Here is a 24,342-nt window from a genome sequence, read left to right on the forward strand (position 1 = left end):
AGAACCTAGGGGTAAAGCAGGAATAAAGACGCAGACCTCCTAGAGAACGGACTTGAGGTTATGGGGAGGGGGAAGGGTGAGCTGTGACAGGGCGAGAGAGAGTCATGGGCATATACACACTAACAAACGTAGTAAGGTAGATAGCTAGTGGGAAGCAGCCGCATGGCACAGGGATATTGGCTCGGTGCTTTGTGACAGCCTGGAGGGGTGGGATAGGGAGGGTGGGAGGGAGGGAGACGCAACAGGGAAGACATATGGGAACATATGTTTATGTATGACTGATTCACTTTGTTATAAAGCAGAAACTAACACACCATTGTAAAGCAATTATACTCCAATAAAGATGTTAAAAAAAAAAAAAAAACTTAAACTGTACACCTTAAATATGTGAAGCTTATTATATGCCACTTATGCCCAGTAAGGCTGTTTTTATAAAAAAGTGAGAATAGGAGAGGGACTGGAAAACATTTATTATACATGTAACTTTTGTGAGAATCTTTACCATAAGGGCAGAGAAAGAGATCAGACAGCAAGCAGCTCAAGAAAGATGATGGGTCAGGGAGAGTACTTTTTTAATGAGAGATGTATAGCATATTTTTAAGCTGACTGAAATGACTGAAAAAATTTAAGAGACAAGAGAAGGGACAACTGTTGAGAAGAGGCAGTATGGGACAGGACTAGAAGAGATACTGTTGGCCCTTCATTGTGCATCAGCTATAGCAGGCAGAGACTACCAGTACAGACAGATAGGTTGGTAGATAATGGTGGTGAAAGTTCTTTTCTGACTACTTCTCTTTTCTCTTTAAAACAGAAAGGATTTCATATGAGATAAGAGGAGGTCCTAGAAGCGTAGAAAGAAATAAGGTGTAAAACAATTGTGGGGAAAGAGTAGATAGACTGAAGTAACAGTACCCAAAGTGAGACCCTTTAGATTACCTAAGACCTTTTCTGGTTGTTCATGAAGTCAAAACTATTTTCAGTCATACTAAGATCTTATTTGTCTTTTTCATTCTCATTCTGTCATGAGTATATGGTAGATTTTCCAGAGGCTATAAAACATGATACTCAGCAGGCTGAATGCAGAAGCAGGTATGAAAATCCAGTTGTTGTCAATTAAGATAGACATTAAAGACATTCACAAAATAAGACACAATGCTACTCTTACCACTAAATTTTTTATAGGAAACACCTATTTTTCATAAAAATATGTAATGGGTTTATTATTTTTGAAGGAATTAAAGCATTTTTAAATTTCTCAGTTTTAATTTTTAACCAAATATATATTGACAGATAAAACCTACATTAAGAAAAGCTCACTGTAGTGCTCAATAATTAAAAAACAATCTTTTTTAATATTGATTTATTTTATTTTTTGGCTGCATCAGGTCTTAGTTGAGGCACGTGGGATTTTTCGTTGCAGCGCATGGGCTCTTCATTGCGGCACATGGGCTTCTCTCTAGTAGCGGCACACGGGCTCCAGACAGCGTGGGCTCTGTAGTTTCAGCGCGTGGGCTTAGTTGCCCCTGGCATGTGGGATCTTAGTTCCCCAACCAGGGATCGAACCAGCATCCCCTGCACTGCAAGATGGATTCTTAACCACTGGACCACCAGGGAAGTCCCCTCAATAATTTTTAAGGGCACAAAAACGTTCCAAGACCAAACAGTTTGAGAACCACTAACTAGCAAAATGTATGATTTCAGAGTAGTACCAAGAGCCACTTGTATTTACTAATCTTGAATTACAGTGACATCAATCAGCATTCAGCTGCCTGACTGGAGAAACTAACAAGGCAGAGAGTAAAGATTTCAGCTAGGTTGAGAGTTTCACCAGGCTAGCACAATTAGAAGAGAGATGAGCAAGCAGTTGATGTGCAGGCAAAGAAATGATTTCAGTGGTAGACTACAGACTTGCAACTAGTCAAGAAGGAAATTACGATTAGAGATTACAAAAACCAATGTAGCTAAATAATTACTGGGATTGAAGTATTAAGTAAAGTGAGGCAGAAAATGGGAGACGGTGGGAAAGTCAATCTTTCTGAGACTCAGTTTTCACACCACATCATCAGCTTACAGTTGTGTATTCTTGAAAATTATCAAAGCGCTTTTACATACACCATTTCATCTGACCCCCACACCTCATCACCCCTCCCACACACAAAAAAACCACACTGTGAGGTACATAGGTACCTCATATGACAGATTAAGAATCAAAAGGGTTAAAAGACTTACCACAGGTCATGTAAATAATAAGAATGCCTTTGCTATAGTCCAGAGGATCAGGAAAAGCTTTGCAGGAGGTGGCATTTAAGCTGTGCCTTCGAGGCTAAGATTTTCATTGGCTAGGAAGACGATTCCAGGCTACGCAAAGATCCAGTATGAGGCCAAAATATAAATAAAATAAGACTGAAGGGAAGGCTAAGTCCAAAGTGGGTAAAGGGCAGTAATCAGAAATGACACAGTAGAGAACTAGAACTGAAGTCTTCTAATTATGCTATGGCACAGTGCTTAGCATTTCATAGAACAACTCTGTCCCAGCAGCTAGTCACATGTGGCTATTTAAATTAATTAAAATTAAATAAAATTTAAAATTTCGGTTACACTAGCCATATTTCAAGTGCTCAGCTGCCTCATGTGGCTAGTGACTGTAATACTGAAGACTACAGCTATACAACATTTGCTTCATTGCAGAAAGTTCTAGATGGCACAGTTTTAGAGTGGAATTCAATAAAGGTTAACTTCTAACTACAGGTCTGAGTTTTCTACAAAGCTAAAAAAAATCAGCCCCAAAGAGTTAATTTTTTTAAGGTTTAGATTTCTATAAAAATGATTTATATGTAACCAACACAGGAAGTAACAGGTTCAAGAAACAGCAAACTTCTACTACAGTATTTCCTATACATTAACACTAAAGATAAATTTCATGCCACTGTACATCTTTACCAATCTTTAAGTAGCAATTTCAGCCTTTATAAAATGCTCTTTCTAAAATGCTGTTTCCATCATCTATTCTCAGTCACTACCTTTTAATTTCAAATAAGGAAAATACCTTGATTTAATCAACCCACATAAAGGTTCCCTTTAGTTGAATTCACCTTATGCTTTTAAGTACAGTTCCTTTATATTTTCAGAACAGAAGCACAAAATCTTAGATCAGGAAGAGAATTTACAGGACATCTGATCTAATCTCATTTTACAGAGACTGTGAAGTGATTTGCCCTTATCATATGGCTAGTGGCAAAACACAGACAAGAAGCCTCTTGGCTTTGAAAAGTAATCTTTCCAACTCCATCATGCTGAGCACATTATGAATAAATCCTAAACATTTCACAGAAAGAAAACCTAGAATGGCTATTAATGGAGACAATCAAAAGCTCAGTGACTTTCAAAATAAAAAGTAGAGGGGGGCTGTAGTTCTTAAGTAAGCACTACTTCCACTAGAGGTAAAATGCATGGGAGATGGGTTTTCATAACAATTACTAAGAATCTGCTCTTGCAATTCCCATTTCAAACTGAAATTTTAGCAATTTTTAAACACTAATGAAATTATGAGTTTCAATCACCATTATAAAATGTATTCCCCAAAACACTATAATAATTATATTATCTTAGGCCTTACTGTTATTACAGCAGTAAAAATTTATAATCAACAGTAAACAATTTTCAACCAAGGGAACTGTTTTTTAACCATACTGATGAATTTACTTCTGATCCTTAAATTTACTTTAACCTAATTATAAATGATACATAAAAAGCAGAAGGCCTGTGAACATGTAAATATTCTCAGATAAAGCAGACATTGTAAAGAACTAGTGCTTTAAAGACACTGATGTATTATCAATCCTCATAAATGACAGCCTTCTACAATGATACACCTAAAAATTTATACACACATTTACACAACATAATCAAAAAATCTCAAACTTACCATTTTAAAAGAGGTACCTCTAAACAAGTACATGGAGCTTATGGCTAAGTAGTGTAATACTTTTCAGACCTAAGAATAAGAATTAAAATTGCAAATGGTGGAACAGGATGGAATAAAAAAGCAAGAACTTTGGAGCCAGACTAACCTAGATTTAAGAACACACAGACCTCTAAATTATTACCAGTGTGACCCTGGGTACTTGAGAGCCTGTTTTATCACCTATAAAATGGGACTATTATCACCTAATTAACAAGGTTTCAGTAAAATTTAAAAGAAAAAATTCAAACATGGGAGCATGCACTGACTAAACCAAAAAGAGGATTGCTAGAAAAACTGTTTGAGGTCCAGTTGAAGCTAAAGCCTGATTCTTTAGGGGCACGAATCTGCATGGTTATATGATTTTTTTTTTCTCCCCAAGTCCCACTAGTAGCTGAGAAGTAAGCATAAGAATTTGTACAGCTGAACTGATTTAGAGTGAAGATTTTGCAAGATGTTTCACTTTAAGTGAAAAACACTGGGGCAAGGAATTAGATATTACAAGTCTAGGTTGAAAAAATAAGTGAGCTAATATGGAAAAAATACAAGTATGTATGAAACACAGTAAGAGCTCAAATATTTACTGCATTTCATTCACTGAATATTAAGTACTATGTATTATAAGGTAGAAAACAGTATAGCCTGAGACTTCCAAGATGTGAGAATCTAGAAGAGAAAATAAGACATGCAAGGCAATGGATGTATGGTAGAGCAATCATATAATTTGTCATCTAAGCCAAAACATTTTTTAGAGTGAAAGGAAGTGGAGGAGTATTATTGATAATTATGCCAGAAAAACAGTTGTAAGCCTAGACTTTCCAAGGCAAACCGGGTTATATCACCTTTATGAAAGTCACCATAGTTAAGGGTGAAAACAGAAAATTGGGAGAACGAATGAGAGAAGCATGTAGGGTGAGAAAAGTTGCATCTAAAAAGTGAAATTTTCCTTCAGCTAAGCCCAAACTAGTGATTCCTAATTTTGTTTGGTAATCTGTGGGAAAATAGTGGAATTTAAGCCGGATCTTAGGCAAGGTGAGTTTTTCCAAGCAGAGAATGGGCACTATGGGAAGAAGTACAAAAGTAAACAGATTCACAGAAACAGAAAATGCAAGGGAAGTTTGGAGAAGAAAAATCTAAGTATTGGTAACAAATAACAGATGAAGTCAGAAAGGCAAATTCTTTTTTTTTTGCGGTACACGGGGCTCTCACCGCTGTGGCCTCTCCCGTTGCGCAGCACAGGCTCTGGATGCGCAGGCCCAGCGGCCATGGCTCACGGGCCCAGCCGCTCCGCAGCATGTGGGATCCTCGCGGACCGGGGCACGAACCCGTGTCCCCTGCATCAGCCAGCGGACTCTCAACAACTGCGCCACCAGGGAAGCCCGGCAAATTCTTAATTCAGTTTGTTTGCACATCCGTATTTCTTGCTAACACTTATTTAACACTTACCTGTGCTGACCAGGCTTTATGCTGAGAAAGGACGAAGAGGAGGCACATTCCTTGCCCTCCAGGAGCTTAAAGTCAAGTCAGGGAAAGTGTAAATAAGCAAGAGGGAAAAAATAGGTAATACTGAAGAGTGAAAATACAGGAAGCCAAAAACATTATCTAGAAAAATTAATGTAGCAGAAGTTCACATATTACAGTGGAAAAAATACAGATGCAGAAAGAGCAATTAGGAGGTGTTAACCTGTGAATATGACCTTAGTTGGAAAACTTATAGGCTCAAATGCATGTATAAGAAAAAGAGAAATGCTAAAAATCAATAATCTAACCATTCATTTCAAGAAATAGAAGAATAGGAAATAAACCCTCCAAAAACAGAAAATGTAGAACAGATAATAATGAAACAGAAAACAAACGTAAAGAGCATCAAGAACGAGTCACAGATGGGTTCTTTGAAAAGTCTAATAAAATTGATAAACACCTGGCAAGACTGATCCAGAAAACAAAAAAACAAAATACGAACATGAGGAATGAGAAAGGGGGGCATTACTACAGACCCTCCAGGCACTAAAAAGGTAGTAAGAGAACATTATGAACAACTTCATGTCAAAAGATTTGAAACCATGAAATTGACAAATTCCTACAAAAACTCAATGTGCCAGAACTGACACAAGAAGAATGAAAATCTAGACAGTACCATGATTATTTAATGAACTGTAACTAAAAATCCTTCCCATAAAAAAAATATTTCAGGCTAGGATGGCTCTACCAACTAATTCTACGAAAAAAAAAAAAAAAGTACCAATCTTAAACTCTTACACAGGATAGAAAAAGATGCAGCAATTCTCATATTTTTTAATGAGTCTAGCATGACTTTGATACAAAAACTTGGCAAAAGCATCATAAGGAAAGAAAATTACAGGCCAATTTAATTGATAAACATAGATGGTGAAGAAAAATTTTTTTAAAAAGTCAGTTGAATCCTATAATAAAGGATACATTCATCAAAACCAAACTGGTATTATTCCAGAAACACAAAGATGGCTTAACATTTTTTTAATGTAATTCACATTATTTAAAAAAGTATATGATCATCTCAAAATTAAGATAAAGCACTTGATAAAATTAAACTCCATGATAAAAATTCTTAAGCAAACTAGGAATAGAAATTTTCCTAAACTGATAAAAAAAAGTTTTATTAAAAAAAAAACTACAGCAAACATCATACTTAATTTTGAAATGTTGAACACTTTTTTACCTCTGAGATAAGGAATGAGACAACGATGCCTGCGGTCACCACTTTAATTCAACATCAATAGTGGAGGTCCTAGCCAGTGCAATAAGCAACAGAAAAGGAAAAAAAAGTATAAGGATTGGAGAGAAATAAGGCTTTAATTATGCATAGATTGCATGACTGTATAGATGGAAAATCCAAAAGACTCAACAAAGTATATATACATACACACACAAACAGAAAAGTATAAATGATAAGTATGTAGTTGTAAGAACTATTACAAAGTAAGCATATCCACAAAACCATCATCCTGGTCAAGAAATAAATCTTTACCAGCACTCCAGAAGCCCCTTTCCCATTACTTTCTAATCACAAATCCTTCTCTCTTCCTTAGTAATAACAATTGACTTCTAACTTCATTTTATTCATTCTTAATTGATGACTTATTCCATTTCTGCCCACAGGTTCTACTACTAAGTCCCAACATCACCCTGCACTCTCAAAGTTTATCACATAAATCAATAAAGATGAAATCCTCTCCAGAACTTCCCTCTTATACCTGGAAATCTCTCTGTATTTTCACCTATCATTTTCTTTTTCTCTGCCTAGTAGAAAGAAGAGCCCCTCACCATTTCTAAGATTAGCCTCTCTCATCTGTGTTTTTAATGTTTCCACTTACTTTCTGTTCCTGGACCTTGCCATATCAATGTTCTTTTCCCATCCCCCTCCCAAAGACAGAGAAGTCTCATAATAAAAATTAAAAAGCTTTTCTTCAATTTTCTGTAGTGGACAGCCATGGAAAATATATACTCTTGGGCTATGGCAATAACCGTATCTAGTTTCTAAGAGCAGCAATGTCAGTATAATAGGCAAAGCTACACTGTCCAGTGTTTCAAGGGGCAGAAAGCAATGACCTTGACAGACTGCCCCTAGACATTATCTTGGCTATGGTTCTGGATATGTTTCTAGATGCCTAGCCTCCTTTGGTTCTTCATTTCCATACGTGAACCACTCAATATCCTTCAATAAATTTTATTTTAATCAAAGTTAAGTTTGAAGTGTTCGTAATTAAGAACCTTCACTGATGTCTTAGCTCAGGCTGCTATAACAAAATACCACAGACTGGGTGGTTTAAACAACACACATTTATTTCTCACAATTCTGGAGGATAGGAAATCCGAGATCAGCGTGTTAGCATGGTTTGGGTTCTGGTGAGAACTCTCTTCCTGGCTTGCAGATGGCTACCTTCTTGCTGTATCCTCAAAATGGTGGAAGAAGGAAGCTCTGGTGTCTTTCTCTTCTTATAAGGGCACCAATCCCATCATGGGGGCTCTAACCTCATGACCTCATCTAAACCTAATCACCTGCCAAAGAACCCTTTCTAACACCACCAGATTGGTAGTTAGGGCTCTAACATAGGAATATTGGGACAACACATTCAGCCCACAATAACTGATACATTATTCTTCCCCCTCAAATTATTTGCTCATGTTCCTCTTTCCCAAGAGCAGGCCCTACCCTACTACTTCTTCACTATCCCCTCATTAGTTAATTTTTTGGAATTTGACCCTTTTCCTAACCACTTGTACTAAATTACTAAGTCATCAATGCACTTCTCTTAACTACTAAATGTATTGGTCTATTTATCAAGTAAGAATTTGTTCCCAGATTATTTCTCCCCTCCCTCCTTCCCTCTTATCTAATCAAAGTACCTCAACCTTTTTTTTGTTTGGCTGCGCCAGGTCTTAGCTGCAGCATGCAGGATCTTTATTAGTTGCGGCACGCGGGCTCTTAGTTGTGGCATGTGGGATCTAGTTCCCTGACCAGGGATTGAACCCGGGCCCCCTGCATTGGGAGCACAGAGTCTCAACCACTGGACCACCAGGGAAATCCCCAAAGTACCTCAACATTTAAAATTTTTTCCAGTCCGCTCCCTACTTCCCCTTCCTTCCTTTCTCTCTTCTCTTCTCCCCCCCCCACCTCCTCTCTCCTTTAAACAGCTTATCTAATCCAAATACCTGGATCCTGATAATTCCCAATTCCACATCCTCCCCCACTACCCTCTCAGAACAAATTTCCAACTACAGCTCTAAAATATGCCCCAGAGGCACAATTAAAATGCCTCCAAAAAGTTACCAAATCGATTCATCAATCCTTCTACTATACTTTTCTAGTCATTCAAGAGAGAAACATAAGTTCATATCCAACTCTTCTCTCCTCACCTATGATATCCAAACACCATGTTTGGATGGACAACACTATGGACATTATGGACAACAGCAATGGTTTTCCCTTTCACTTGTCTCTCATATCTCCCATGTATCTTTTACCTTGCTATCAGAGCTATAAAATATTCTCAAATCACTGACAGACAATAGTTACCTGCCTTCAAAAGCTCCTCACTGCCTCCCACACGAAGTCTAATCTCCTCAGTATCAGCAAAGTATTTAAAATCTATGACTTCCCTCCATAAAGCTCATACTTGAACCACATGGAAACATTAATTCCTTCCGCAGAGTCCTCAGTCCAGTGATCTTTTCAGCCTGGAATGCTCTCTTTTCCACTGACTTCCCTCAGAAATGGAAAACTCTTCCTTCAAGGTTCAGCTAGAAAATTAGGTCTTCTATTAAGTCTTCCTCCATTCCCAGTTAAACTGCTCCTTCTTCTGCAATCTCACAACACTTTATATTTCTAACATGAGACAATTCATTTTCCCTTGCGTTATGGATAGCTGTATTTGTAAAGCACTTTACTGCAGTTTAATAAGGATTTCATTTAATTTTCACAGCAACTCGATAAAGGAGCTATTATTTAGCTAAGTGTATAAGGACTGAAACAGGCAGAAAGCTTAAGTAACTGGGTATAAAACAGACACACACACACACACACACACACACACACACACACACACACACACACACACACACACACCCCATTTTCTAATTCCAAATCTGCTAACAATTAAATGTTACATTTCTTAAGGGCAAAGACCCCAAGGGTCCTAGCATAGCCCTTTCTGTGTAACAGGTGCTTTATGTTTTAATAAATATTCTCTCCCCTGTTTGAAATAACCCTGTTTTACCTGTCTGAACTCGAATCATTCTTTAAGATATAGCTCAAAAGTTTCAATTCCTCTAATTAGCATTCCCTGACTCTTCCAAGCCTTACTGATCTTCTTAGGCTGTATCATACTACTTGGTATGCTATTACAGATATCTAACACGCAGTTAGTCTTACAAATGGATTTATAAGCTTGGGAGCAGCCATCACATCTTATTCCACTGTGATATCCTCTACACTACCTATCACTTAGTTGGTGCTCTATCTATCATCTGTTCCCTGATTGATGTGCAATAGTCCCCAATCCATCCCCTGCTTCAATCTGTAAACCTTTTATTTTTTGCATTACAGGTACAGATCAACTGTTGTGATTAATTAAAACGTTGTCATATTTTGACAGTAAATATTATTCAACCCACTCTTGAAATTTAAAGCACACAAGTCAAGGAACTATTTTAATCATTTCATGGGAGAAAAGTCAAGAGTGACTATTTTAGATGACTGTAGAGGGCAGCAAAGCAACAGTAGTATCCTCAAAGAAAAATAATGTATTTTTCTTAGGGAACTTCAGATTTGTTTTTATATTTTAACAGATGCTGTTAGTGTTAAAGCTTTTACAAGAGACTTTTTAACATGTTGTATAAAAGTTTCACCAGCTACTTATATATTTAAACATTTTCACTATCAGTTATAAACATAACAAAAATATATGAAAGCCCAGATCCTTTTATACACATATGGAAAATAAGTTTGATAAACAATACATGGTTTCAAAATAGCCACCATAATTGCTACCTCTTTTAAAAATCTTTAAATAAAAGTCGACAATGTTTTTCACTGAAAAATGTAAAAGTCTATCTTAAATACAGAAAAGAGTGTCAACAGTCTAAACAGTCTTATTTCTTGCTAGGAAAGATGTTTTCATTAGTATTACTAATTCTAGCCCTGATATACCTTCTTTTTGTCATTCAACTGAAAAGACTATACCAGCTTTAAAAGAAAAATAACGAATCTTTGACACTGTACTAGTGTACAACAAACAGAAGGTAACAATTTAAGAAGAGTTTCTTACTGTTATTTCAAAGTTAAAATTCACTCTGGTTTTAATGTGGACTAGGCAAATGAAACTATGTCATCAAAATAATCATATATTTATAACCTCAGAATTGCTTATAGGAATAGGGAAGCTACTATAAAATTTGATGTTCAATACATCTGCACTATTTGCATATGTTCCTCAAAGTTTTTGTTGGTGGTAATGTTTTACCTCCTTTAAGTTTAACAAGCAGAAATCAGAGATTTGGATTTACAGTAGCTGCTACAGCAATTAATATATGCAGACTCATGGTTTAGTGAAAAATGCTATAACGTTTTAGCCCTGCCCTCAATGAGAAGGATAGAACTGTTAGCTATGTACCTTCTCCCATCTGAATCTCTTCAGTAAAAAATAAATAAATAGCCTTTTTAAAAATTGTGCATTTAAAATAAAGGAACCAGGGTATCACTAAGCAGATTTAAATAAAAGATAGACTATTGTCTGACTTAGTTAACATTAAATTGAACTTATAACCATGAATGATTATCTCTAATCTAAATCAAATTAGAAGGGAGTTTGGAGTTCATAATGACAAGGACACTTGTGAAATGAAATCTTAATCTACCCCACAGTAGCTATGACTAAATTAGATATCATATTAATAAGTTTTGAAACCCATGGCCTCAGATATTTTAGTAATAACAATCATGTCTATCATGGATAACTCATAGAAAGAGTCACTATATGAAATTCATCTTACCACAGTTTCCCAGTACTAACATTTATTTCATTAATACTTTTGTATTTCCTCTGAAATGAAGCAATTAGAAGAGTCCAGCACGCTCTTAATTATACATAATGTTCTCAAATGCTAAGTTGGAGTCCTAGCTGTGTACCCCTATTTTTATATCTGCCTCTTGATTTTTTCATGTCCTTCCCAATAACAGCACTGGTACACTTCCATTACAAAAGAGAATAGCTATCTTAAATAAACCCACTCTATTCCTAAAACTCAGACCCAGAGTGTGATGTGTTATACATAAAGTGAGGTATATCCCACAGAAGCTGCTTAAACTACATATATCCTGGGGTAAATAATACACCGCTAATTTTGCCCTACCAAAGAGGAAGAATTGTATTCCTCCTAGGTCAATTTCGCAAATACCTCAGATTCAAAATGGGTAACACAAGGGCGAGTAAAGAGACAGAGATAAAGAAAGCAAAAGGAATTTCTGGAAAAAAGAAAAGCCAACAAAGAATTTTCTCACCAAGTAACGTCTTTAAAGCCTATCAACCTTTTCTAGTTAATTAAATAAATGAGTTATATGTATATTATATATATATATATATATATATATATATATATATTCATTCCTCCCCTATCTTGGAAGGTACAGATAGAAGCAACGTCAACATAATATCAAATATACAAAGCTCTCTAAGGATGTATTTCCTATAGCATGTCCTGTACAACAAAGCTTCTGCAGCATAACAGGTTGTTTAATTACACTGCAAAAGAGAATATTTTACTAAAGAATTTCTTAAACCATTAATAAACTAATGCACATACTGACTTTCCATGATGGTTAGTTCTTCCCATTCCCAAGTGTATTCAACCACAGTTCTTTCTCCCAAAAACATATCTTCTGAGACTAGTGTTCTATTAAACACTTCGGCAAACATTGCTCTAAACTTAAAAGCATGAAAAAATGAACACAATTTGCTCGAGGGACTAAGGATTTGAAAGATAGCTAGCATCAGATAGGAAATGAAGTCAAATCCAGAAAAGTTTTTGTAGTTACTTATTACAGCTATTATTCTGCATTATTATTTTATTTCAACATGGAAGATGAAATCATAAACCGAGTATTCTCTTGATACCATTTTGTTGTATAGCAAATTTGGTCAATTCCTTAAAGTTATTAACAGGGAAAAAAAAGCAAATGTTTGGGAGCAAAACTTACCACCCCACAACGTCTCTTTGGCACACGATTATTTTGAGCTGAAAACAATCAAGGCCCAAAAGACTCAGGAAGAAACTTTGACCTTCCCCCTAACTGCTTAAAAAAATTTAGATAGTGGGCCTATTCCTGGAATTGAGCTATCACCAGAGATATCTGCAAAAAGTACAGGCTAAGTGTGGTGGGGAAACTCAGCAGGGCCTAGAGATCAGAGTCCACTCTATGTCCCATAGTCTCTGCAAGGCCCAGCAAAAATTTGTTTACCAAACATTTGCTTTTCCATCTTCATGTGAATTGCCTTTCTCCCCTTTGAAGTCCCAAATCGCCACCCCCAGTACCCTCTTTTGTCTTCAGCGGAAGTTGGTATTTAAGGTGAGGGTTTCTGGCAGTTTTCCTGGGTCTCTTCCATGTATACATGCCCTTAAACTTTTGTTTGATTTTCTCCTGTTAATCTGTCTCATGTCAATGTAACTCTTAGACCAGCCAGAAGAACCTAGAAGGGTAGAGAAAAATTTCTTCCTCCCTGACATGTTAAAACCTATATAGTTTACAAAAAAACTTGTGTTTATTCTGTGATGCATGCTGATGACATACAGTGAAGCCTGAGGCAAGGTTTTTACTGCAAAGAGCACACACCACAAAACAACTTACAATTAAATTACTAGATAATGAATAAAAAGAGTAACTACTTTATAAAGAAGAAAAGCTCACTGTATGAAAGAAGTGGTAAGGCAAGGCTTTACCGAGAAAATTAATTTTAAACTGGGCGCTTCAGAATTTGAGTAGGTAGGAAGAGTAATAACATTTTAGGCCTTATGAGTAAGAGCTAGAGAAGGGCATAACCTACTTAGACCTGCACTGTCCAATATGGTAGCCACCAGCCATACCTGACTACTGAGCACATGAAATATAGCTTATCCAAACAACAATCTGTAAGTGTAAAACACATCAGATTTCAAAGACTTCCTACAAAAATAAAAAAGGTAAAATACCTCAATTCTTTAATATCAACTGCATGCTAAAATGATAACATTTTGGTTATACTGTGTTAAATAAAGTATATTAAGATTAGTTTCACCTGTTTCTTTTATCACTTTTTTAATGTGGCACCATAACTTAAAATTATGTATATAGTTCACATTACTTCTATTGGACAGTGCTGGTTTAGACTAAATTTTATTTTTCTATTAAGCACTTGAAATAAAGAAATTTGAGTGCCCACTACATGCCTAGCACATGAGGGTACAACAGTGAACAAAATAATGACCATATCTGGTCAAATCATATATAAAAATGCTGTAAAAATAGCACCCATCCAGGGAAGAAACAATCATCTGAAGATGTCACTCAAAATACAAATGCCCCAATCATCAGGCTCCACTCCCCACTCTCCACTTGCAAAAAATGTTGATCCAGTAAGTCCATAGCGGGGCCTGGAATGTTCTTTTGAAAAAGATTTCCTAGAAACTAGGATCTGAACCTATCCACGTACCCTACATTTGCTGACCTTGGCTAGCTGAGAATAGTGATTTATAGACAACCCTCTTTTAAAAATTTTACTTCTTCTGAAGAAACCTGAGAGCTTAAAGTAAAGAGCCTCTACTGGTACAATAGCCAACCTATCTAAAAGAGCAAGTTTGATTTTTTTTGTACTTTTTCTGGCAGCACCCTGTGGCACGCAGGATCTTAGCTCCCCCACCAGGGATTGCAACTATGCCCCCGGCACTGGGAGCTCAGAGTCTTAACCACCAGGGGACAGCCAGGGAAGTCCCTTTCTTTTTTTTTTTAACTATTAAAGTTAAAAGAAAACAAGTAAAGTTAAAAAAAAAAGAAGAAACTATTACAACCTCTCCTATCTATAGAGTCACATGTATAATTTACTATCTTACACCTACAAAATAATCGTCAGAAACGCTGAAAAGCATACTATCAACTCTTAGTCATTTAAACCAGTTATGAGCTGGTATGTTTTTACACATGCCTCAAATTCCAGTTTATGAATATCTACTCATAACGCTACAAGGTACTTCCTTCCTACTGATCTTAATTAGCAGAATGAATGTTGGGCAATTAATAGGGTTACAAGAAAAATAACCTCCTTGGATGTTATATTAAAGAGAACATGTAAAAATCATAATATAAGTATGCAATACAATATCCTTTCCAAAACAACTATAGTACCTGCAATATGGCTGTATCTAGACTTATAGGGGGCAGCCCTCACTAAAATTTTAAATTTTAAATACACAACTTTATTTATGTAAATAATTAAACTATTTCAGAGCCTTACAGAAAAATCATAAGTTTAGGAAAGCATATGGGTGCAAGACAATTTTAGATAAAAATATAAAAGGTAATCAAAAGTATGACATTAATGGTGCTTAGATTTTTAGATCTGAGTTCCTGGTACACAAAATAATTCCATTACTTACTTAAAGGTTATTTGATTTTATCCGACATTTACACAATAGCCATTATTAATCAAATGCCACATCTTTCACAAACCATACAGCCAGTACTGTCAATTTTATGAGGACTTTAATAGATTACAGAATATGCTATAGCAATATATTATTAACTCACTAATTTTTTAAGGGGTAAACGACAGAATGCCAAAATACTATTTTTTAACAAGGGTATCACAGCCAGCTTCTCTTCAACAATTTTCAAATAATAGGCAAGAAGCCGTAAGTTCTATTCCTTAACTACACAGATGCAAAATGTGCATCAGTTGCTGAAATCAGTAAATATATATATATATATATATATATATATAAAAGCGTGACTAAACAAGGTAAAACGGTAAATACACACACACCCACAAATATGTAATTGCCCAGCTTTTTCCAATTCCTATTTCTGATTCTGTAGCTAAATGCAAAAAGGAAAATTTGGTCTTTTTTGCATCCTTTTAAATTTGGTTCACTTTCCAATTATATCTGTTTTGAATGCAGAAAGATTCATATGGGCAATATGTATTACAGGCTCCAACCTGAAACTACCAGTAACTTCATAGGGTAGAAGTGAAATCATGACTCCCTCTTCAACTCCACATTTTTCAATATAACCACTAACATTCTGGGTGATCGTATAGAACTGCCCAGTCCTAAAATGCATTCTACATCATTAAGGGATGATTCAACTAGGTTCCATACAACTACACCATTGAGTTAATTTCACTATATCCTAACATTCTGAAAGTTGGTCATCTGATTATTTACCTGAGGTAAATTTAACAAATATTTAAAGAGCACTGACTAGGCTATACACTGAAAGACATAAAGTACAAATATGGCAAGTCAATCAACTTGAAAACTCAATTATTCAAGTCATCAGCGTAGAATTTAAGAATGACAAATATTAGGTTGGTTGGTTTATAATGTGCAATAAAATAAATGCTAAAATTTGAATGTACATTCCATGCATTCTAAGTGTTTTATTTTATTCTTTCATTTAATCCTCTACAGGCAAGAGGACAAGAACTCTATAGGCAAACTGATATTAACCTTTTTTTGAAAAGACGAGAAACCTTAAGTTTACTGAGGTTAAATAACTTGCCAACAATTCACACAGCTAGTAAGTGGCAGTCATTTTTCAGAATAAAACTGTTTATTTAGCATCTAAATCATAAACTGCAGAGAGAGAGCAAACTTATTCCACCTACCACAATGTCTAATCTCAATAAGAAAATCTAACTCAACTGAATTTTTTTAAGCAATTTTTTTTCTCAGTTTACACTAACATCTCTACCTAATGGGTTAGGTATCCTTCTTCTGGGTAACCCACAGTACACCTCATGCAGATCTCTATCATAAATACTGAGCTGTCCTATCCATCTGTTTACGTTATGTCTATCATACTGCTGTAAGCTCCCTGAAGCCAAGACTCTGCCTCATTCATGTTTTGTCCTCAAGTTCCTATCAAGCGCCATGAACATAGGGAGTTCTGAAAGTGCTGTTCAATGTTCAATCATCATATTAGATCTTTTTTCCATCACCTTCTAAATATCCATTTAAGATATAGCCCTGTTGAAAATGGAAAAAGTTGGAACTTAGGTCAAATAGTCTACCTTCTCTTTCATCAATACCGTATCCTAATATTCTCTACTCCTCAAGAAAAAATGTTGGAAGGGAAAGTAAGATAAATCTGATCACCTATGAACTGATTATTGCCATTATAAAGAAATATGGACTTCCATAATTAAATAAATGAGGTTTATATCAAGTCAGATAGTGTTGAAAAATCTAGTTCTCTTGACCTTTACACCTAGGACTTTCTTAGGCTTTAAAAAAAAAAACACAAAAAAACCCCAAAAAACCAACCAACCCTGACAGTTGGTTAACCTGTAAAATTCTCATTTTAAAATTTCAGTTCTTCAAATAAGACAGATAATGTACACCCTCAAAACAGCAAATCTGATTAATTTTTTATAGCTTACAGAATATCATGTCTACCAGTTTGACTGCGAGGGTTTTTACAGCAGTAAAATTAACATGACATAAAAATTATCTTGTGCTAATAGATGATATTGCAGAAGTGTAGCATAGTTAAGGCCATGCTAAATGTAAGCATAATATCAAAAATATCAGCAGCAAAAAAATAATAATAATAAATCTGTATGTGGTAAAAAAAAAAGTAAAGCATTCTGATTAACAAATCATAGTCATCTCTTTAAAGCCTAAAAATCTTCTCAACTCTAAGACTAACAACTCCCACAACATTGTAAATCAACTATACCTCAATAAAATTTTAATAAATAAATAAATAAACAACTCAAACATCAGTACGTGCCAAACCTTGTTAAGTAGTACTATGAATATCAGACCAACGAACAGGTTACAAGAAAATTCCGTTTCCATACTTACTAAGTATCCATAAATCAGGACAACTGTGCCATATTCAAAGACTGAATTCTAAAATACAGGTTGATATTAAAAACTTGTCATAAGGGTTCACAAATTAGGGTGTTATAACACTATAAGCCCAAAAAAAGGAAGCTCTTTAAATGAGCAGTGCACAGTGACACAAAACTAGTGTCTGTCTCTACAACTACAAGCTGAGTTGACTCTAAAAACTTTAATTTACACCTCTCTAAATCACAGTCCATTTGCCTATACTACTTGAATTTTTAGGACTCTAAAATATCAAATCCCTCCAACAGCATATTATTGAAGAGATTTTTTTTAAGTCTTTTCTTCTTCCATGTGAAAACCAATGTGTTCCTTCAAAAAGTAATCAACATTTCACTTGCACATTCACTATGAAATTATTACCCGGGTTCAATTTCCTTGTATTAACTGTACATATTACCTTGCTTCAGTCTTCTACGGGGCTTTGCCCAGCTAGATAAAACTTTACTGGAGATACAAATATTCTCTCAGTCCTTAACACAATCTAAGTCAGAACAGTAAACTGTTAACATCCACTCCCACCTTCCTCCCACCTAACTGTAATCCACAACCCTCCTGAATGGAAAAGAAGGTACACAAATTCAATCTAGAATCTCGCATCAATCTAAAGCGGTAACAGCATTAAGACTTATGTAGTGGAACCAAACATCTGGGGAGAGGGACTACAGAAACAATGTAGATTAGTTAACATGCCATCTATCATGCTATACTCTGTAAATCAGAACGTGTCATTACAGTGCTTGAAACGTGACGGTGATTTGGTAGTGGAAATTCTCAGCCTATAAGAGGCACTCAATCTTTTGAAAATTTTGCCTCCCTCATAACCAGCTAGCCTGACACACCTACACGGTACAGGAGTACAGGATTCTCTTTCTTCTAAATCACACCATCCAATAAATCCGCACACATCTCTCCTTGTAGTAAATACTGGTAAAACTCCTGGTTTCATTTAAGATTTCATTAAACACTGATATCCAACGCAGACTTAGGTACCAGTAAAAATGTCTCAGGTAAAACACGCTTTGAGCAAGCCTAAGTTTTCCTTCTGCACTTTCCTCACCAAGTAAGAGTCATCGAATGAATAACGTCCTGCAGTGTTCCGGTATTACCAAAAGACAGAGCCAGTCCCCAAAGACCGGTGGCCTTACTTTCCCACATCGCCGCCTTCCATTAAGGATCACTTAAGTCCACCTCTCTTGCATGAAACGGAGATCTTTCTTTTTCTGTTTTTTAAAGCTATTCTTAACAAGTAGGCTTCTAGTCTCTGATACCTAGGAAGTGAACTTACAAAGAGACTACCTCCCAAATATGACAAAACTATAAGACAACGTGGGAAGAAAGGGAAGAGGCGTGGGGCTTGTTTTGATCGGAACAGCTGGGGCACGGTCAATGCAATCAGGTATTTTACACATACATCGAAGTCCTGAGGACAAATAGCGTTTGCTAAAATAAACACAGTGAGACAGACGTCCCACAAACTGGAAGGCAGCGACGGACTCAATGCAAATCCAGAGGCTGCCAGGGCAGAAAGTGGCCGGAGGACCGAAGAAAACTGTAGGGGATGCTGCAGGGTGGGCTAACATGGTGCTTCTCCAGGGTGGAAGGCGATGAGGTATGGGAACCCGAAGGCTTCATTCCGTCGAGCTCTGGTCCCTAAAGGTATCCTGGCTCACAGCTCAAGTTTCACCCGGGAAAAAAGGAGGCGGCAAACGTGCATCTCGTCACCTTAGCCCCAGCACATAAGTCCGCGCTCTCGGCTTCCTCCGCGAATAGGCGAGGAAGTAACGGTCCCCGGAGCAAACACGGAGGAGCCACGCGCACGAAGCACTCGGCGTCCGGGCGGAAAGCGCCGTCGCCGAACCCCAGCCCGCAGCGTGGGGAGCGGCGCGGCCGCGAGCGAGGAGAGCGGGCGGCCGGCGCCGCAGTCGCCGGCCCCGGCCCTTCCCCGGCCTCGCCCCAGGCGCGGCGAAAACTTTCCAGCCAAAGTCCGCGGCACCCGCTCGCGCAGCCAACCGCCGAACACAACCGCTTCCCGCCCGGGAGAGCGGCCCACGCTGGCCCGGCCGCGGCCCCGGGACCCTCGGTCGCGCCTCCCTCAGCCCGCACCGGCCGCCGAGGTTCACCTACCACAGAGCCGGGAGAAGAGCAGCAGCGGGAAGAGCAGCAGCAGCAGCGGCGGTGGCGTCGGGGGCGGCAGCAGGAGCCCGGCCCCGGGGGGAGAAGCGGAGGAAAGTTGTGCTTTGCCGCCTCCGGGACACAGCGGAGCCGGCCCCAGGGTCCGCGCCATCCCCCACCCTCCCCCCGGCCAGCTCGCTCTCCGGCCCCCCGGCTCCCCGGGCCCCGGCGCCTCTGGCTGTGGGCGGCGGCGGCGGCGGAAGGTCCGGTGCGCGCGTCCCTAACTCCCAGTTCTTGAGCCGTCACCGCCGGCTGACACTCTGCCGAGCACTCGCGGCTGCTTCAACTCCGCCGTCGCCGACGCCACTGCAGAGGCTGAGGCGGGAGCCGCCCGCCGCCGCCGCCGCCGGCACCACCACCGCCACTCCCCTCCCCCCACCGGCACCCGCCCGCCTCGAACTCCTGGGAACTCGGAACGCACCACCCCGCCCACACGGGAGGGGGAGAGGAAGCCGACCCTCAGAGCGCAGGGACTCGCCCGCGCAACTCGCGCTCACGTCTGATCCGGGAGTGAAAGCCCGACTCCTCCCACCCCGCCCTCCTACACACGCCCCTCCCCTTTCAAAAAAACCCAAAATCTCTTTTCTCCTCTTTGATAACGGGGTTTCTCCGAAAGCAGGGCTTTAAAGAGGACAGGAAAATCTGGAATAGGTTAGTAGGCCCCGCCCCTCGCGTTCCTGCTTCGTCCCCCTTCCCAGCGTTTCCAATGGTCTCGCCCACTCCGCCCCTTGCTGGTCCACCGCGGCCCCTGCTCAGACCGAGGCGGAGGGCGGTGGGACAGTCCGGCTCGCAGCTAGGCTCCCCCGAGCGGCGCTCTCCCTCTGGCGGGGACCGGGCGAGAGGCGGGGGAGGGGAAGGCACGATGGGGCTGTCTTTCCGTTGCCCATGCGAAAGGTTCCTGTCTGGGAAGCTGGACATAGTGTGCCGGACTAGTCATCTCCCTCCTCGCCGAGGGCTGAAAGGAGAGACTTTCTCCTCCTTCCTGCTTCCCGGGACAGCTGAGCTCTCCGAATCCCTCCTTTCTTCCCAGCCCCACTTCCCCCCCAGTCTGCCGAGGCACGTTTGCACAGCCGTTTTTCTTGCCCCTTTCTCTGGGTGGGCAGTTTGGTGAAAGGGTCAACGGAGCCGAGAAAGGAGAGGGGCCCCAGAAGGTTTGCTTTTCTCTCTCTCGCTTCTTTGACCGCCAGGCTGTCCGCTATCCTCCCCCGGCGACTGGCAACAGGAGGCCTGGATTTCCCCGGTCGGAGTGCCTGTAGTGCCGTGGTGTTTTCCTTTGGTTTTGTTTCATTTGCATGTTCGCACGTGTAATTTTATTTTCACTGCCTGTTTTCCTATGAACTGATCGCGGGAAAGCGACCTCGGGAAGTGCTAAACACGTGCCCGTGAGAGGAGCGTCCGTGAACCACCACGACCCTCCTTCACCCCGGCAGCTGCTCGCCTTGACCTCTTTATTTGCCCGCCACGCACAGCCCTGGTGGCTTAACCTTGGAGCCACAGCCATCGGCGGTTCTGCGGGGGTGGTGGACAGTTTCGACTGTCCTGAGGGGGGCTGGAGGCAGAGGACACAGGTTCTCAGTCCTGACACCATTAATTTTATGTTGGTCCTGCCGTCGCCTCCAGAGAGCCACAAATGTGCTCCAATAGGAAGAAAGTCAAACAAGGATTTAGCCGCCTGTCGCAGCTAAACTAATGCTTGTCTGCCGCCAAGATCACGCTGTCCTCCCCCTTCAGTCACTAGGGTCTCCCCGACCTCCATCCACTGACTTACAATGTTTTACTCATCTCCAAGGCTACACACAGTTCTACCCCCTGCCCGCCGCTCTTTTTTCTTTCTTAATTTCCGCCTCCCAACCTCTCTTCCAGCGCTGGGTTAAAATACCTCTTTTCCTCCACCCCTTTTTTTTTCTCTCTCGCAGTCTATGCCTGTTGCCTCTGTCGTCCCCTGTAAGCCTGTCTCCTGCAACCACTCCTTTCCATCACCTAGTTTCAGGATGCATTTAAGAAGAAACCTTGTCCTGCGTTGCTCCTAGAGATGCCCTGATGACGATCATAATTGACGAAATGTAGCTATTGTGACATTCCTCAGCTGTGCTGACACCACCGTTTCCCTTGAGAAAATTTCTTTTCCTATTTTCGCATTCCCTAAACCTAATTTCACAGTTAAATTTAGACAGAGCCCACTGCGCAGCGAGTAGCTAATTATCTGTTTAGATAGCACTTTAACACGTTGTTGATACTCAGTTAAATGTTAAACAACCAAAATTTTAATGTCCCTAGCAAATTTCATTACCGTAGCCTTTCCCTGATGGTTCTAGTCTCCAGGAAAAAAGTAATTTAGCCAACATTTGAAAAGGTGCCAAAGGCTTAATATGGGGGCCATAATGCAATTGCTACAGAGACCATGAGGGATTAGCAGGTTTAGTGCTTCTCAAAAGGATGATATGGAGCTTTAAAGAATATATTTCCTCCATATTTTGAGAATTGGATTAGTGGCATGCTATTCTCCTCTGACCTAAAGTGAAGAGTGCATGGAAGAGCAGTATTTATACATGTTATATGAGCATGAAAAGAACACCACGCTGGTGTTTTACGTGCATGCATGCATTATGTTTTAATAATAGTAATTTGTGTTAATGTATCATCTTCAGCCAGAGAAGTCAAAGCAGGAAATTACTATTATCCCTACTTGACAGCCAGAGGAACCTAGGTACAGAAGTTAAGTGCAAACACTACAAGCCATGTGTGGTGGTCTCGCCGCCAGAACCAAGTTCTTGCCTTCCAGTAGACACCACTGACCTCTCAAGATTCCTTTTAAAAAGTTAAAAACAAGTTGACTGAGTTAACTCAAACTTCTACTTTGGAAGTGTCCAGTCTCAAATTACATTCTCCTCAAATGAAGACATACCCACCTCAAGCTTTCCTGTAGGAAATTATTACTAGCTACAGAAAAAGATTTTATATTACGTGGTACAACTCACTTTCTTCAAGGGCCAGAATTATTGTTGTTTTTTTAAAAGGCTTTAACATGAGAGTATAACTGGGTTATACCATTTTCAGGCATCTGACTTACAGATAAGTTCACCTTTATTGTTTGAGTGACAAATTGGTTGAAGGAAACTTAATCATAGCTAACATTAATATTTCTGGCACCATTGAACCCAAAGTATGCACGTATTTTCCAAGAAAAAAAAATTATCTGAACAAAAAGCAACATAATCCTAATGCCAACAGTGATTTCATTGTTTTGGGTTAAAAGTACTGATGGTGTCCGTCCCACTTTATGCCTTAAAGACTGTTGGCCAATTATTGAGTTTCATTAGCTCAACTAAAAAATGAAGGTCGACATCTCAAAAAAGACATAATTATGTACAGTTTTGGGCATTTTACATTTACTCAAATAATCCAAATTAAAGGTTTGAGGCTACTAGAATTTCATAGCTGACTCTAAAAGAAGTATTTTTTAGTAGAGGTGGACTATTATGTATGTACTTCAGCTAGTCCTTTTACCATCAGCAATTTTTTTTATAACCTGCTACGTGAAGAAGTATAGCTTTTCCCTCAGTGGAAGAGATGAGCAATGCTTTGTGGAATGTTTGAATTGGCACTATATTTGACAGTAAGTTGATGTTACCCAGCTAGAATCACAGTCTTTTATAGCAGAACTATGCAAATAGTTAAAAACAAACTGTAAACCCACAAAAAAGTCCACCCACTTTAATCAAATACAGCTATTTCCTACTGAAAAGATCTTCCCCCATATATTCATACTGCTTTCTCCGTCTTATTTCCTTTGGGTCTTTGCTCAAATTGCATTCTATCATTGAGATCATCTATGACTACCCCATATGAAAGAGCTGTCCCCATCTCCAATCCCTATTTCCCACACACACAACTTGCTTTATTATCTCCATTGCACTCACCATGTGACACATTATATCTTTATATATTGTCTGTTTTCCCTTCACTAGAAGGACAGTTCCCCAAAGATGGGCAGGGACCTATTTACTTTTTCACTGTTGAAACCCAACCACCTAGAACCGTATCTGCCATATAGCTCCCAGATTGGATGATTAAATGATAACTGTAGTGACATAGCATACTCCAGTGCATATCTAATGGAAGACAGACTCAACAGAAGAATATTAATTTTTTAAGGTCTTGAGTATATGATCATGTTGAATTTTTCAAGCTGCGAGACGGTTACTCTAACTGACCATGGCTTAACACTCTTGATTTAATTGCTCTTAGTGCTACTTATTAAGCTATCATCTCTCCACTCCATATTCACTCTTAATACTGGGGCTGGGGCTGTGCAAACATATGTCTTCTTTGCCAGTTATTGATAGGTTCGATCAACAGAAGTCATTAGAGGGAGGGTGGTAGGTAGGGGTTGGGGAGAAGACATTTGTTCCATCCTGTTTGCTTCCTGCTATCAGCATCACCTCAGTAGCAATAGCCCTTCTTCCTGTCATCAGCAGTTGGCTCCAGCCTCCCGCTTTTACATTGTAAGAACCAGACTCATCACAACACATCAGAGTCACCAGCACCAGCTAGGCTATGCCTAC

The 24,342-nt window shown here is 39.2% G+C and overlaps 1 protein-coding gene across 3 annotated transcripts in view; it reads right to left on the reverse strand.

The window, feature by feature from the left end:
* NECTIN3 (nectin cell adhesion molecule 3) overlaps positions 1-20,220 on the reverse strand; it is a 137,512-nt gene extending 117,292 nt beyond the window's left edge. Inside the window, exon 1 of one of the 3 annotated variants that reach the window (XM_004272074.3) lies at positions 19,730-20,220. In XM_004272074.3, coding sequence (XP_004272122.1) covers positions 19,730-19,889 — 160 coding nt within the window. In that variant the 5' untranslated portion in view covers positions 19,890-20,220. The remainder of the gene's footprint in view (positions 1-19,729) is intronic. The other 2 variants (XM_049710320.1, XM_004272073.3) reach the window with 2 other exon arrangements.
* Positions 20,221-24,342: the final 4,122 nt, after the last annotated feature.

The sequence above is a fragment of the Orcinus orca genome, chromosome 5, assembly GCF_937001465.1.
Source record: "Orcinus orca chromosome 5, mOrcOrc1.1, whole genome shotgun sequence".
Lineage (NCBI taxonomy): Eukaryota > Metazoa > Chordata > Mammalia > Artiodactyla > Delphinidae > Orcinus > Orcinus orca.